General features: G+C 48.0%; 1 protein-coding gene across 1 annotated transcript in view; it reads right to left on the bottom strand.

Moving 5' to 3' along the window:
- The window catches only part of TBXAS1 (thromboxane A synthase 1), a 140,538-nt gene that overhangs the window by 69,220 nt on the left and 55,471 nt on the right, over positions 1 to 15,847 (bottom strand). Inside the window, exon 4 of the mRNA XM_090287580.1 lies at positions 6,593 to 6,689. Coding sequence (XP_090143706.1) covers positions 6,593 to 6,689 — 97 coding nt within the window. The remainder of the gene's footprint in view (positions 1 to 6,592; positions 6,690 to 15,847) is intronic.

The following is a 15,847-nucleotide window of genomic DNA, read 5'->3' as shown; positions in this document are numbered from 1 at the left end:
AAAGGCCAGGTGCACTGTGACAAACACAGCCTGGCACAGATGAGGAGGCTCCCTGGCACCACCTGTCTCTCTCCTCACCTGGGTATGGGAAACATCTTACACTGCCCCTCATTCTAGTGTAACCAGCAAGAACTCTGGAATTCTGTCACTTGGAGAAGCCTATATTCTATACCTGAGAACAAAGGCTGTTTTCAACATATGGCTGTAGCTGTACACACATGTCAACCAGGGCTTAGCTTTTGGTGCTTTGAAATAGTAAATGTGTTCCGTCCCCACGAGACAGTTTCACCCATTCACTCTTTGCCAGTAGAAAATGGTCATAAAGATCTCACGATCCTCGCTGTCTCTGCTTCAGACTGACTGGCCTCAGAGTGGCCTCCAAATAAGGTGGTGTCGTGTGCCCACAGCTTAGGCGGGCTGGCTTGGGGGACCCCCAGGAGCTAAATTCAGCTTGGCTTCCATCTGCCAACTCCTCAGCTGGTGGGGGAAAGCCCTTTTTAATCTGGACAAAGGCATGATATGGACTCTGGTGGCCTTGCCTGATGGAGTTGCTAGCATTTCCACCAAGGATTAGAAATCTCGGGCTTGGATGTGTCTCCATTAGCCCCGTGCCAGACGGCATGGGTTTTCCTGACCGGGGAAGAGGGCGAGAGGGTTTGCTGAATCTTAGCCTCTGAGGAAGATCTTCCATAGCTCTCAGCAGAGTTTCTCGTAGAAGCCGTGTTAAAGAAGGACGGGGTGTCTCTGATACAGTACTTGGCTGGGAAAAGAAATTCTCCTAATGGGCCCTAGGAGGGACTCTTGCCCCCGAAGCTCAAAGGGCTCCCTGGGACGCTGGTGGGACTCCGTGGTTACCTGTCGGCGCTTTCTGCCGCCTGAACTGGGAACCCAGCTGGTCTCGTGGTTAGCTAGTCTAACCCCGTATTTTACATGAGAGGACATCGCAGCTCCGAGGAGCTCAGGGACTGGCTCGAGTTGCGGAGCTAATAAAAGCTAGCAAACGTGGAGCCTAATTTCGTTTCCTTACATTTAAGCCAAGTGCCTTTCACTAGATTGCAGGGCTATGGCTTAGAAGAGGTGGAAATAGAAATGAAAGAGGTGTCATAACAAGGAGGTCGGGGCAGAGAAGGAGAGAGTCAGGGCCCAGTAGCACATGACTCGACCTCCATGGAATGTTCAGGAACACAACCATTGGGAGAGCAGAACTGCCTTATTTGCTGTTCTCTCCCCCAAATTCTAGATATTAATTTCCTGGTTCATACATTTATTTCTACTTCTGCCACCATAAAATTTCAGGAAAGAAGACCTAAGCATAAGATTTTATTTACTTTTTGGAAAAAGATAGAGGTGGCTTCCTGTTGAACCAAGGGTCTAGTAAGACCGAAAAATATGAAATCATTTTCAACAAGATTTGAAATTTAAAAACAGTCTGTAAGGCATTGACAGAAGTTCTGAGCATTCAAAGCAATACCACTTAGCACCATTCCTACATTCCTAAGGCTTCCTGAGGAACTCAGCACCTTTAAAAAGATGTTAGAGTTCATACTTGCCCACCATGTTGCAAATGTGAAGCGAAGCGTTTCACAGATGAATGTGACTCCCTGAATCTGGAGTTTTATTCAGGACCGGCCATGCCCAGACATGGCAAAAGTAGGTGAAAGGGGAGGCTGGCAGGGGACAGACATCCTAGCCTGGCTCTCACATTGGGCAGCCCGTTCCAGGGTGAGGGTTTCCTGTGCAGAGCACAGTGTTTCCCATAAAACAAGGAGACCTGCCTCTAAGTGGCAGGGGTCAGGCAGGTGAGGTCGCACACCTGTGTTTCTGGTTCTGTGCGGTCTATTGGGGTTGTAAGGAAGAAGGTCTGCCTCGCTCAGAGCTGCGGACCTACCACGTGAGTTGATCCTTCCCAAGATGGTAACGGAAAAGAAACAAAACAATAAAAATGAAACTATTTTTAAAAATAAATAAAAGCTACTCAAAGCTAAAAGTAGTATCCAGGTTTGCGGTGAGGAGAGCATTCTGAAATCATGCACCAAAACCATCCTCACGACGTAAATCTTGCTGCGCAGGTTTGAAGCCCTGAATGTTTTCATTGACTCCAGGGGAAGATCAGAAACTCTACATGGGCACGTGCTCAAAGCTGTCAGTAGAGAGCGCCAGTTGTGGGAGGGGGCAGTTTTATGGCAAGCCTGCCGAGGCCCCCTTTCTCCTTGGGAGATGCCAGCAGGCAGGACCCTGCGGCTCCAGCCCAGGAGGGCTGATCCCCCGGGGAGCATCGCGCGGGTTCCCTTGCTGCTGAGCTGTCACGAGCCGACGCTCTCCGCTGTGATCAGGTGCCGCCGCGGAGACAGAGGCCAAAGGTTTCTGTCTGACCTGCTTGCCTCTGAGCTTGAGTAATCTTCGCCAGTGCTGAGGGCTTCGTGGTTTCACCGGGCTGAGAGGATGAGAGCGGCCTTGGGGGAGGCCGCACCTGGGTTCTCGTGGTTCTGGATAAAACCGCTCACAGATCCAGCACATGCTTCAGGCGTGTGTCTTGTGAGCCGAGGGTGTGACCGGACCCTGTGTGGCCTGTGGGGACCTCAGGGCTGGTACCCACACTCACACCCACACAGGGAACTCCCAGCACCTGCTGTCACCACGCTACACCCAGACAGCAGACCTGGAAGTGGACATGCCTGCAGCCTGACCCACATCTGTGCTGTCATGTTGGACCGGACCCCAGAGCTTCCTCTCCCTGCCCTCTTCCAACCGGACCACCCTACCTTGGTCACCCGTCCCCCAGCACCCCCAGCTCGGGACCTTGAGGAGAGGCCAGGAACGGGAAGCTCTCCCACAGACTGTGACCATTTTCGCTGAGTCACCTGACCCCCAGCTCCAGTTTCTGCTGCTATTCAAGAAAGAGCCTGCTCTGTGGCTGCGTGGAGAGCCCGATAGCCAAGAGGAGCTAATTAAAAAATATCTGAATGAAGAAACCAAGTCTTGAGGCTCTGGGACCACAGGCCCTATAAATGCTAGAAGATTGATTTGGGTTTAATGGTTGCCTGGCCACTGAGCAAGGTCAGGAAGTGCCACAGGCACTAATAGAGGCCCACGGAGTCCATATGGACACTGGGCAAGGTCGAGCCGTCCTTCTGCGGAACTAAGCGCCTCCAAAAACGGGAGTGGGGAAGCGCTGGAAGAACTGCCACCCTGGGTCTGACCCACGGTCTGTCCAGCCTAGTGTTCTGGAGTTTGAAAAAAATAACAATTTCATGCAACAGCTTCTGAATTCCAGTACATATTTGCTCAATAGCAATGCATGTCAGGGAGCTCCCTGTGGCATCACCCCAGCTGCAGCCAGGCTGGCGGGGGGCCCACGTGAGGCAAGGCCAGATTGGGGACAGACGTGAAACCATGCGTTATTTAAGTTCTTTTTCATTTAATGTATCCAGCTGATATGCTGGGATATTTTCTGTGTCGTGGGGGACCGTTTGGTAAAAGCTTGCATGAAGCAAGCATTTAATGTTTACTGAATGGATGTATAATAAAGCTGAATCTCTGAACACTTAAGTAAACATGGCTTATTCAGGGGAAGGCTGCATGGTGTGGTGAGGAGAAATCACGCCTCACTAATCTCCTTGAGGTCTTTGAGCAGATAAATAAGCATATGGATAACAGGGAACTACAGAACCCAATTTAATTTGACTTTCAAAAACCTGCAAGAAAATCCCACTCTAAAGATGGTTTTAAAAAAATTGAGTCATGGAGGGTTGTTTTATCGTCAATATGGAATTGGATTAAAGACTGTAAATGAAGCTAAAGATAAGTGGATACATTCCCAGATGGAAAAGTATAAACACTGGGGTTTCCTAGCGATCTAATCTTTGATGGGTCTTTTTCCGTGTTTATGAACGATCTAGACGAGAAAGTGCATAGTGACTCTCCAGGTGCAGGCAGCGCCTGCTTCTTCTAGGGAGAGTGTCAGGTTGATGAAGATTCAATTCAGTCTGAACAAGAATCTACAGGGTACTGAACAGTCGTTATGTGTGTGGGCCATGGGGTACAAAAGAGTAGTACAAGCCTTAAAGAGACAATGATCAAGTTAGGGTGAAAGTCATACCTTCATTTCCTAGGATCAGTTTGGAACATGAGTGATGCTGATGAGAGCTCTTATAAGAGTTCGGAGAAGGGGAAAAGTAAATATGGATTGAGGTAGGGTTTGGATGGGAGCTGAAGAGGTGGAGGTCTCCTGTAAATGGCAGCTAGTGCCCGTCCAAGGGCTTGGCTCTCCTGCACAGAAGGCAGGATTTATATATGTGGTCTCAGTTAGCCTTCAATAGCCCAGGAAGGTAGATCAGAACCCCATCTTCCAAAGGAAGAAGGAGAGACTAACAGGAATTAAGTAAGTTGCTCAAGCTCACATTGCTAGTAAATGCAAAACCCACTATTATGCTGCCTTTAGTTCTAGAGGGAGTGTCAGCATGAGCAAAGGCACTGGGGCAGGGCTTTCCAGGGAAGGTTGCAGAGAGAATGGAGAGGCCGGTCGCCGGGAATGACAGCTTGTATTGGGGAGCAGTGGAAGGTGAAACAGGAGGATGTGAAATGCCTCTAAAGTACAGCGGCCCTTGAATCTCATCGGGGGAACTTGAACTTTCTCCTGAGGGCACTGTGTTGAGTAGAAGAAGGAAAGTAGAACCATATTCTGAGTTTGGGGCCTAGAGACCTTAGTCTGGGGTTGGAAAAAATTAGGGAGAACAGACAAAATATTTAGGGGAGAAGTGGACCAAAGCTGGAGCAAGTTGATTGGCGCCCTCTGCTTGCCCATGTGCGTTGAGTGAATGTTCGTCCCTAATATATAAGTTAGAGGGCAGCCCTCTTCCTAGTCAGCTCTCAGGGTCTTGTGCCCTGGTGACATCTGGGTGTCTTGTGAAACGATAAGGAGACACGTGGCTGCCACGTCCCATCTCACTGCTCAGGGGTAAGGGGTTCTTGGAGTGTCTTCGCTGCCTGCTGGGGCATGGCTTGGTGGCCTGGGCCCTTTGACTTACTGACTTCCCCCACTTCTTTATTCAACATTCTTTGAGCAACAATCTACAACTGTATTTAACCATCAGACTCAGTCTCTAAGAGCCCAACGCCATGGAAGACCTTCAGGGGACTTTGAACAGGGGAACAACAGCATAAGGTTTGGGGAAGAGCCTCTTGAGGCAGCAGAGTAAACTTCTGCAGTTCCTTCACCATCCCTCCCGGTCACCTTCTTCCAGAGGCCACAGGTGTCTGGAACTGACCATGATGCTCAGGGTGTGGAAGATGAGCATGTTTTGGGTGCGCAGCCAACTACTCAATGAAACCTTGACAATGAAACCCTGCTCTTCCTCCTTTCAGTTATGTGACCGGGCCGACACTTTATCAGGTCTCAGTTTCCTTGTCTGTACAATAGGGATGATAATTATACCAATTTCATAAGTTCTCGTGAATTTAATGAGAACAGAACACTCTTGAGTGGATCACTCAGTACAGCCCACAGGGGGCGCTATGCAGATTTCTTTAAGACTCAACCCCCGAGATCTCCCAGACTGTTCCCACCCTGGATGGCACAGTGTTTTCTACAACAATAGCACTCTCCCTCCAATAGCGTACCGGTCCCTCTGCTTGTCTGCCTCTGTCACTAGGGAGCCCCTCGAAGTCAAAGCTGAATCTTTTATCTCATTTATAATCATCACCTATCCAGTGCCTGGCATATGGCAAATGTGCAAAAGCTTGCCATACAACAAGCAAAAGAGAGACTACCTTACCTAGTATCCCAAAAGAATGGAAGATGGGTCTAATTTGACACGCACACAAAAGGTAGGCACATGGTGATTCTCTGAATTCTCACAAGCGTTTATTAATTCACTTGAGACTCTCTTCAAGAATCAATGTAAGTGCTGTTGGTCTTCTCTGCTAGAATTTCTCTCTCCCCGCTTTTGGAAAATATGGACAACACTGTCCTGCCATTTTCCATCATCTCCTCCATTCTTTGGGATTCCTCAGCAAAGAGATAAATAGTAGAAAATATACTTTCTAAAAAGATGGAGTGTGTACATCCTTTAGTGGGTCAGAGTCTTGACCTGCCATAAAGGGGCCCTCTGACAGGTTCCCTCTGCTACTTGGGAAAAGATTTCCTCATAATATAATGTTGCTTGTCTTTCCTTTTCAGCCTTAAGATTTTTATACTCTTTGGGAAAGATGTCAGCACAAGAGGCTCAAAATTTTGCTTCTTCTCTGATGTTTATTAACTTTGCTGGGTCTTCCTCAGTCGCTTGATGTGTGCCCTCTGGATTCCTTTAGCTTTGAACACAGCTTTTAAAAACCTTCCTGGTTTTAGGATTTTTATTAACTGCAACTTCTTTTGAGCTTTAGCTGCTTTGAAGCATTTCTTAAATGTAAATGCCACTCTTTTGTACCTATACGCCTCTTTTGAAGACCTGAATTCACTGGGGAACACAGTTTTGAGTTGAACTGATCTAAACCTGGTAAGAGGCCCAATCATGTCCCTGTTAGTTGCGATGTGCAGTCCTTGCATCTCAGAATAATTCCCCCTCCATCCATAGGCAGAAAGAAAACTACGTACCATTCTGTTGGTAAAGTTACTGAAGTTCTCAACCAACACCTGCTTGATCATGTCTGGGTCCGAGATAACAATAAACATCCGACGGCCAAGATAGTACCTGGGAGGAATAAAAGAATTACTTTAAAATGTGTTGTATTTGCGTATCCATTTTATCCTTTCCAAAAAGAATTCACAGTGGCTCAGCATGAAGGATAAAAGAGAAAGAGAAAGTAAAGATGTAGAGAAGATGAGGAAATGTGTGTGCTGATCATGCGGAACAGTGTCGCTGAGATGATCTAACATTAAATTACACTCCACAGGCATTTATGGAATCCCATCTTGTACGAGCCCCTGGAGATTCTGGGATGGATAAGGTAGACTCCCTGCCCTTCGTGAGCTCATAGCCTGATAAAAAATTTAAGCACCATAATAAGGAATTCATAAGATCCAGCAGTAAGACCAAGAAGGAAAATGGCAGAGGTCAGTGTTGCCCATCCTGTCCAGAAATTGGGAGATAGTCATTCTAGGAACAAAAAAACATGAGTGACTTTTATATATCGATTCTTGGAAAAAGTCTTAAGTGAATTAGCAAACGTTTGTGAGAATTTCGGAAAGGTTAAACTGCTGGGGAAGGGCTGAACATCTGGTTGCCACACCTGTATATGAAAGAACTCAACAGATACTTGGACATTAATGAAGACGTGGGGGAAAGGATGGGCCGGTCCGCTGGAGCTGGTGACCTCTAACTGGAGGCAGTGCCCAAGTACATGCCTTATTGGATTTATTTATGAAAGGACAGGGGAGACAAAAGCAACCAAGACCCAGTCATAGCCTTCAAGGGTCCCATCGTCTGGTGGGGGTGGCAATTAGGCAGTCGTCACAACGGATGTCTGGCAAAGTTGGGTAACATTAGAGGCACACCCAATTCAGTGCTTGGAGAAGAGAGGCTAAAGGCTGCCCAGAAGTGGTGTTTCTGAACCGAGTTCTGAAAGATAAGCAGCAGTCTAGTCTAGGAAGGTGGGTGGCAAAGGCCAGGGAGGCTGTGCCCCACAGAGGAACCAGCTGTGCCGCAGCCCAGGGACAAGCCTGCTTGGGAGGCCGAGTGCTCGCCTGCCAACTGTGCCGAGCTACCCGGAGTCACGACATGGGGGCGCACTGCATGATGCTCCATTTGTAGTCTATGAAATTATGCTTTCGGGATATAATTTGATTGCTGGCATATGCAGCTCAGAGCAGTGGGAGTAGATGTTAAAAAATAGAGAGTCATAAGATGTGAAAGCAGCAAAATTTAGTCTTAATTCTTAATGACTCTGAACTTCTCTCATGAGCCAAACAAGGTTTTAATTTGGTGACTCTTCTTTTTCTCACCGACTAGGGGGAAAATGAAAAAGAAATTTGTCTGGCACATATTAGGCACTTAAAATATTCACCTGAGTGATCATATTTTCCAAAACAGTTGGGGAAATCTTGGAACACAGGAGTTCAACAGATGTGGTAGAAGGAACAAAAGGATACTGACTGGTTTTTATTGGTTTTAACCAAGGAGACCAAAAATAACACAATAAGGCAACAAGTCAATCCTTTTATAAAATTGATGAGGAGTGCTGTGGAATTGTTTGGAAGTCTGATGAAAGCTGTGGACATTCTCCTAAGAAAAATGGACATTGACAGCATTTTATATATAGTCTAAGGGGTTCTGGGACCCCTGAAGCCCACTCAAGAATAAAGCTTCTTAAATGTAAAATGTGGTCAAAAGTCACCTGGGTTTGAAGAGATAATGGATAAAAAAATTTTCCAGCCTGACAAAAGACAGAGTTACAGATTCAAGAAGCTACATGCACTCCCATAGGAGGAACCCAAATAAATCCATACCAACATACACCATAATTAAACTTTTGAAAACCCAAAACAGAAAACATCTTGAAAGCAACCTGGGAGAAATGATGTATCATCTATAGAGAACACCAATTCAAAGGACAGCACAATATCAGAAACCATGGAGACCAAAAGGAAGTGAGAAGGAATCCTGGGAGACAAGAGCTGTCAATCACAAGTCTTACATGGGGCGAACATCAACAGGAGTCCCTCTCTATATTGAGGTTCACTTATCGCGGCCTCACTGTATCGTGGGATTTTTAAAAATATTATATTTAATTATTTATCGTGGATTTTTCGCTATATCACAGGATTTTGCAGTACTGTACAGGAAATAGTAAAATAAATGTAAGGTTCCTACTTCACGGATTTTCACCTATCGTGGAGGGGGGATCTAGAACGTAATACCTGCGATAAGTGAGGGGGTCACTGTAATACCCGTGATAAGTGAGGGATCACTGCACTTCAGGAAAGAAGAGGAAATAACATTGCCAGATGAAGGAAAACAACGAGAATTTGTCACTAGCAGATCTACCCTTGAAGAATACCAGCAAATTACATGCTGCAATGTATAAAATAATTATATACCATAATCAAGTGATATTTATTCTAGGTATACATGGCTGGTTCAATATTTTTAAAAAATCAATATACTCTCTCTATAAACTGCATAAAAAAGAAGGTATATGATCATTCAGTTGATGTAGATAAAGCATTTGACAAAATTCAATGCTCATTCATGATTCAAAATTCTCAGGAATAGAAGAGAACTTTCTCAACTTTATAAAAAGTATCTATAAGAAACTACAAAAACCAACTAACATCACATTTAATGGTGGAAGGCTGAATGCTTTCTCCTGAGATTGGGAAGAAGGCAAAAATATGTACATAGTACTGGAAATTCTAACAAGTGCAGTAGAGCAAGAAAAATAAATAAACAGCATAGGAATTGGAAAGAAATTAATCAAATTGTCCCTATTCTCAGATGACATAACTGTCCACGTACAAATCCTAAGAAATTAAAATTTAAAAAAAATCCTGAACTAATAAGTGAGTTCAGCAAGGTTACAGGATTCAAGATTAACACACACACAAATAAGTTCATTTGAGTTGGGTTTCCATCATTGCAATCCTGAAGGCCTAACTAATATGGTGCCCCCTTTCCTTCTGGGAATACCCAATGTCATCATGCCTCTCCACACAGACTTCCCCAAGGGGATCTGGCCTCAGTGTGTGCACAGGTATGAATGTATGGTTGGTGTCTCACTGCTTTCTGGGATTGGGGGTGTGTGGGGGTGCATTTCAAAACAACGTGCACTGGAGCCCAGGAGGCTGGGTCCAGGGTCACCCAGCTCTGCCACTCACTCAGGAAATTGTCACAGGCAAACTCTGTAAGCACCCTTTACTTCAGCCTCCTTGTCCCTGAAATATAGGAGCAAAACTGGGAACCCCTGCATCTCACTGTGGTCGCTTTAAATCCTCTAATTCCTAGGAATTAGAAAGGAAATTAAGTTGTGGTCTTGGGATATTCAGTCTCCTCTCTGTAGGACGTGAAGGAACCTCCTGTCCCCGTGAAATCAGTCAGTGGGGAAGGGTGAAGGCCGCTTCTCGGAGGCTTCAAGGTGACCGCCATGGTGAGCGGGGTGCCGGGCTTACGCTACTCCATTTAGTCCTCATTAAAAAATGGCTGGGATAGTCATTATACCCACTTTTCAGAGCAGAACACTTAAACTTAGAGAGTTTAAGTAAGTTGCCCGAGATAGGGATGATCTCAGTCTGACAGCTGCCAAAGCCTGGACCCCTGACATTAACCATGCTGTCATCTACGCCAGGAGAGCCCTTCTCCCGGGCCGGCCGCAGTGGCACGTCGCCGTGCGGGAGGGAAGAGCCAGGCACCAGCTCTGCACAGTGTCTTTTAAAGCTGGGAATTCGAAGCAGCTTCCCGTGAAGGACCAGAGCCACCCCAGCGGCGCACTGAGCAAGGTAAGTTCTCATTTCCTCTAATCCAAATGTGTATCCAGTCACCTGTCAGCCAGTTATTCATGTATATTTATATATGCACATAAGAATTTGCTTATACAATCCCCAAGCACCTGGTTGAAGAGAAAATGGAGGCCAATCAGTGAAATATTATGCAGACCAAAATAACACTTGTTTGACTTGTTTAATTAGTGGTTTTCTTTTTTAAAAAAAATGACTCCCATCAATTCAACCCAAATAGTTCACAACTGCCCTCTGGGAACTGAGGCAGGGTGGGCGGCTGGTGTTAGCCGGAAGAGGGCGGCGGGGGCGGGGGTGCCTGGCCCTGTTCCAGAAGGCCTGCCGCCATCTGGGGTGACCGAGCGATGGAGGCTGTTCGTTGGGAGGCAGGTACCCCCCCACAGCTGAATGGAAAAACACCCGTGAAGTGGTCCATGTCGTTCTGCAAATTAAGGGTCGTCCTCTGACGATCAGTTCGTATGACAAGCATTTATTGAGCACATTCTCTGTGTCAGGGGTGGTGTGGGGGCCTGGAAAACGTTTGGCAGAAGATGTATTAAGAGCTCACAGGGCACGTATCTGGAGCCGGAACTGAGGGGGGACCGTTACTCTTCACAGTGTGTGTCTCCTTCATGTCCTCGTGGTTTATAATGAGCGCACATGACGTTTGTGATAAGAACAAGAAAAAAGGTATACAAAGCATTTGTCACTGGACTGTCCTCACTGCGCCTGTCAGACGTCAGGATGGAGGTTGGCAATGATGTGGCTGCAGGGACATGGGTTCAAGGTCCTGTCCTGTGATTTAACAGCTGTTTCACCTCAAGCAAACCACCCCCGTCCTGAGCCGGTTTCTTTGGTAAGAGAGGCTGGTATGTGGGTCAGATGAGAAACACAAGACCACTTGATCTACAGTGAAGTTTCAGGCCTGGTAACCTCCCCATCCAAAGCGAGAGGCCCTGCACCCTCCAGGAGGTGGGCCACACCTGCTAGTGCCGCTTTACAAGGGGTGAAGGGGCTGGGTGAGGAGTGCCCCCAGGAGACCAGGTGACATGCCAACACCCGCCCCATGTCGGCAGGACTCTGAGCATGTGTCTGGAGACCCTGGTTCGAGGTGGAGACTGAGGGGTAAATGAGGACCTCCAGCAACTCGGACAACTGCGAAGCCCCAAACGTGTAATAAGTCCTTGCCTGGGGGACAGTCTGATGGCCCAGTAGGTTGAAGATGCTGGAAGGGTAACTGTTATCCTGGCCACAAGTCTAACCTCTGGCCTAGTCTCTAGATGTGGAAGTGGTAGGAAGCTAAGTAGGCAAAGGCGATCGCCACCTCCTGGGGAGCACAATTGTGGGCGTCTGAGACCCTCAACTTCCCCAAAGTTTAGCAAAAAGCGAAGTAGAAGTCCAGTGCTGGAGCACGTGGGCCCTCGGCTCTCACGGGGGCTGCTCCTGGGCTGGGCGGCCCGCATCCTGCTGTGGACAGAGCATGGCCCCAGGAGTCCTGGGGATCTGTCCCTGCTTGGCTCATGGGGCATGCATCATGCCGTCCCATCTGTCATTAGAGCAGGAGTGGCTTGAGTTAGCTGTGTGGCGGGACAGACTCGAGCTGCTAGGGGCACTCCTGGAGGAGCCAGTGACAGAGTCACAGGCCCTTGGAGCCTGGAAGCTGCTTTCTCCCGACTCCCACCTGCCACTGCAAACCAGGTGTGTATTACCTGCACAGGGAAGCCTCTGAGCACTCATGCCTGGGGGCTGACCCTGAACTCACAGACCCTCCAGAGCTTGATGGCGGAATCAGCCCTTTATGAGCCCTCTTCCTCTCTGGGGTGCCTGGTGTGTGTTTGGCTTTGTTCTCCTGCCCTTGTCATTGTGGTAGATCTGTCATCCCTCACTTCTTGGCCAGATTTCAGACCTTCCGCTCAGAGAGGTATATCTCTGCCACTCTGGCTTATGTTCCTGATCTGCTTGCTTGTCTACACTTGCGCCTCACTCAGTGTGTCCACCTAGGACTTTGTACAATGCAAATCCCATTGCACCCCCCCCCCCCTTATTTGAAACCCTTCCATGGTTTGTCACCATTAAGCCTGTTGGGAGTCTCAGCACGGCATGCAGCATCCTTCGCACCCTGGTGCCTGCCTTTCTCTCCGGCCTTTTCCCTCCTGAATTCCCCACCACCCAAGAGCCAGTACTGATGATCAACCTGACTTACCGAAACCCTCCACCATCTCACCTCCATGCCTTTGCACATGCTGCTCCCCCTGGCTACCTGGAACAGCACTCTGTCTTCTTCGCTGGCCTGGTTAACTCCTAGAGGTTCTCCACTCACTGTAACGGCTTGTTTTCTTGGCTGCCTTTCCACTTGACTGTGAGTGCTTTCAACACAGGGCCCCGTCTCATTTATCTTTGATGCCTGGCGTTTACTACAGTGTTGGACGTGCGGTAGGAATTTCACAGTGTTAATGGAGCGTGATGTATTCCAGTTCCAGTCCTCCTGCTGCTGGGCTCAGGCCATCTCTCTCACTAGGACCACTGCGATGCCCCCCCAATGGGGCTCACTGACAAATCTAACTTGGTAAAACAGAAGCTGACCATGTTGTCCCACTCCAGCTAAACCTCTCCACAGACACACCAAGTGAAACCTCTTGGCCTGTAACAAGGGTCCCCACAGGGGCGCACACAGCTGCCTCACTCCTCTTCCACTGAGGTTCCCAAACTTTCTCAATTCACGGCACCCAGTAATTTGTATAGCCTCCCAAAGCCAAAAGAAGTCCCTAACACTCTTATTTTTTAAGCAGCTAAGTTCAAACAACTTAAAAAGTATTCATATTCGGACAACTTAGTGGACATTTGAAAAAAGAATACCGGTAAATTGAAAGTAATTCTCACAGTGACCAACAGATGTCGCTGTGTTCTATATGAATATTTAATATATCCCAGGAACCCCGTGAATTCACTGAGGCACCCCAGGGTGCATCAGCACATGGTTTGGGAACCGCAGCCATACTGTTGCTATGAAAAAAAGTTATTTGTGGTTCTCCAAATTGGCAGTAGTTTTCCAGCTTTGCACATGACTTCTTCCTCTGGTCTTCATCTTGTTCGTTTCGAAATGCTTTCTGACAGATCATTTGTCCCCTCTCCTGAGGAACATTCTGGGACCCTTTCCTCCTCACTGTTCCCATAGCATTTTCCCATTCCTCTGTTGATTTGAACCTCACTCTGTTTTCTTTATTGACAGGCTCCTTTCTACACTGAATTCTTTGAGGACAGGGCCCTCTCTTATTTTCCCTTGCGTTCCCGAAGAACCTAGAGAGCGCCCTGTAGATGCAAGGGAATGGAGGGACCTTTCTGGTGCTGGGAAATCACTTCTTACCCTCTGGACTTCCCAGTTCCTTTGGATTGGAAGCCAGCCTTCAAACCTCAGAACTTTGTTTCTCTTTACTCCCCTTTACCCAGCATTCCAAAGGTCACGCAGTCCCTGTCCTCTCTGAAACTCACAGCGCGCACTCCCTCTGTTTCTCTGCTGCACCGTGGGAGAGTGAGTGCCTACCTGCAGGTCTGCTCTGCTCCGGGCCTACCTTTGTGGCTGGTGCAGGTGAGTCTCAGGTCTGCCTGTGCTTAGTCACCTGGGCACACAGAACTCTGAGGTCATGTCCCCACTGCAACCCAATGGCTCTGCCAAAGATTTTGTTGGAATCAAGATTTCCATGACGTGGTAACACTGAGATGTGCCACCCAGATTCCCCTTCAGGGGGACCTGTGTCCGGATGCAGAGTGTGGTCAGCCGAGAGCCTCCAGCTGTCAGCTCTGTCAGAGTCCGCTCCGGGGCACAGAGGCCCCCTCCCCGAGGTCACTCCCTTCCAGGAGAGCCCGCCTCCAGCGACTGAGCCAGGCGGGAGTACAGCAGTTTGGCCATTTTGTCCCGCTGGGGAGTGACTGACAGCTTCCTCTCCCTTCCCTTCACAGGTGTTGATCCCCACTAAACGATTTGCACCCCAAAGTCCAGCTCAGTGTCAGCTTCCCAAAACACACCTGCAACATGTAGCTTTCACCAGCTCGGAAGCCACTGGCAAAAGGGGTAGTGACAAACATCATCAGCCTGGCAACCAAGACGTTCCATCCTGTAATGGCAGTCGACGGGTCCATCTTTGTCCCCAGCTCCACCTTCCAGTTTTCCTTCCTCCAACCATTCCCACCCCAGGGTCTTTCTCTAACTCTTCATACTGGGTAGAATGTTCTTCCCTCTTTCCCCTCACCTCCCTATTAGTCATCCTTCAAGACCTCGATCAAGTACTGCCTCCTTATAGAAGCCTTCCCTGCCTTCGCTGGCCCATGATTCTACCCAGTTTGTGGCTTCAAGGTGTTGCTTCAGTTGTGGTTCTCAGACACTTTCTACCTGACATTCTTGGGCAACTTGGCCCGTGTTTGTGTGTCTCCTCTAAATTAGATGCCAGGTTTCTTCAGGAAAAGAGACATGAATGATACCTTTTTGGAAGGGAGGGGTGGTCTCTCTCACTGCCACCAGCTCAGTGCTGTCCCCAGAGCGAAGCTGAGTGGGGCCAGTGGTGAGTCCTTCCTGACTTGGGAGATGTTGTTCTCTCCGTCTTTGTGCCTTTGGAAGCTATGAACACGCGCCCGCCCTGAGATGAATGTGGGAAAGGCCCTAAAGGGGCAGTAGGGGACGCCCCTCCCAGAATGACCCAAGAACTGATGACAGAAACAGCACTGCATTTGGAGTTAGAACTTAGGGACTTCGTGCCAGTCCCTTGAGTCTCAGAGTCACAGTCGTATACCTGGTAGACTTCCGAGGTATCAGGTGGAAAAGCCGGTCTCACCACCTTTCTTTAGGGACCTTCCCAGCTATAGCTGGGAATACGCTTGGTCAGTCCTGCCGTGGGTTTCTACGTTGCGAGAGTAGCAGGTTAATGAGGATTCGGGTCCGATTTCACACAAACCAGCCTGGCAGAGCTTCTTCATCTCTAAAACACAGTGGCCCTCCTAGTCCTGGTGAGTTATGGCTACATCAAGCTAAGTAAAGCTTTTTCCAGAACAGAGCTACGGCTACAGGAGGGAATTGGGCGGCCAGGGGGAAAATGATCTGAAACAAACCCATCACAAAAAAACCTCTCTACTCTATTGGATATACATGCCCATTTAATTTATTCAGTTAATAAAACGTATTCCCCAGAGGGGGACAGGCAGAGGTAAGCTCCAAGCCAATCTTCCTGTGTGAACGTGGGTATACATGTATATCTCATAACAGTAAAAAGAGGATAATTAAGAGGCGTATTGAAGTATACAGAAATCCTGAAGGACCCTGAAGACTCCAATTCCGGTTACTGTCCTTGGCGCAAATTTAATTCAATACGGGATAGATAAATAGAATATAAAGAAAAAACGAATTCAGAACAGATGTCAGGCAAGCAATTT

This window comes from Furipterus horrens, unplaced genomic scaffold (assembly GCF_987537825.1).
Source record: "Furipterus horrens unplaced genomic scaffold, mFurHor1.1.pri manual_scaffold_9, whole genome shotgun sequence".
Lineage (NCBI taxonomy): Eukaryota > Metazoa > Chordata > Mammalia > Chiroptera > Furipteridae > Furipterus > Furipterus horrens.
Note: the sequence above shows the minus strand (reverse complement) of the source record. Positions and strands in the feature narration are given on the sequence as shown.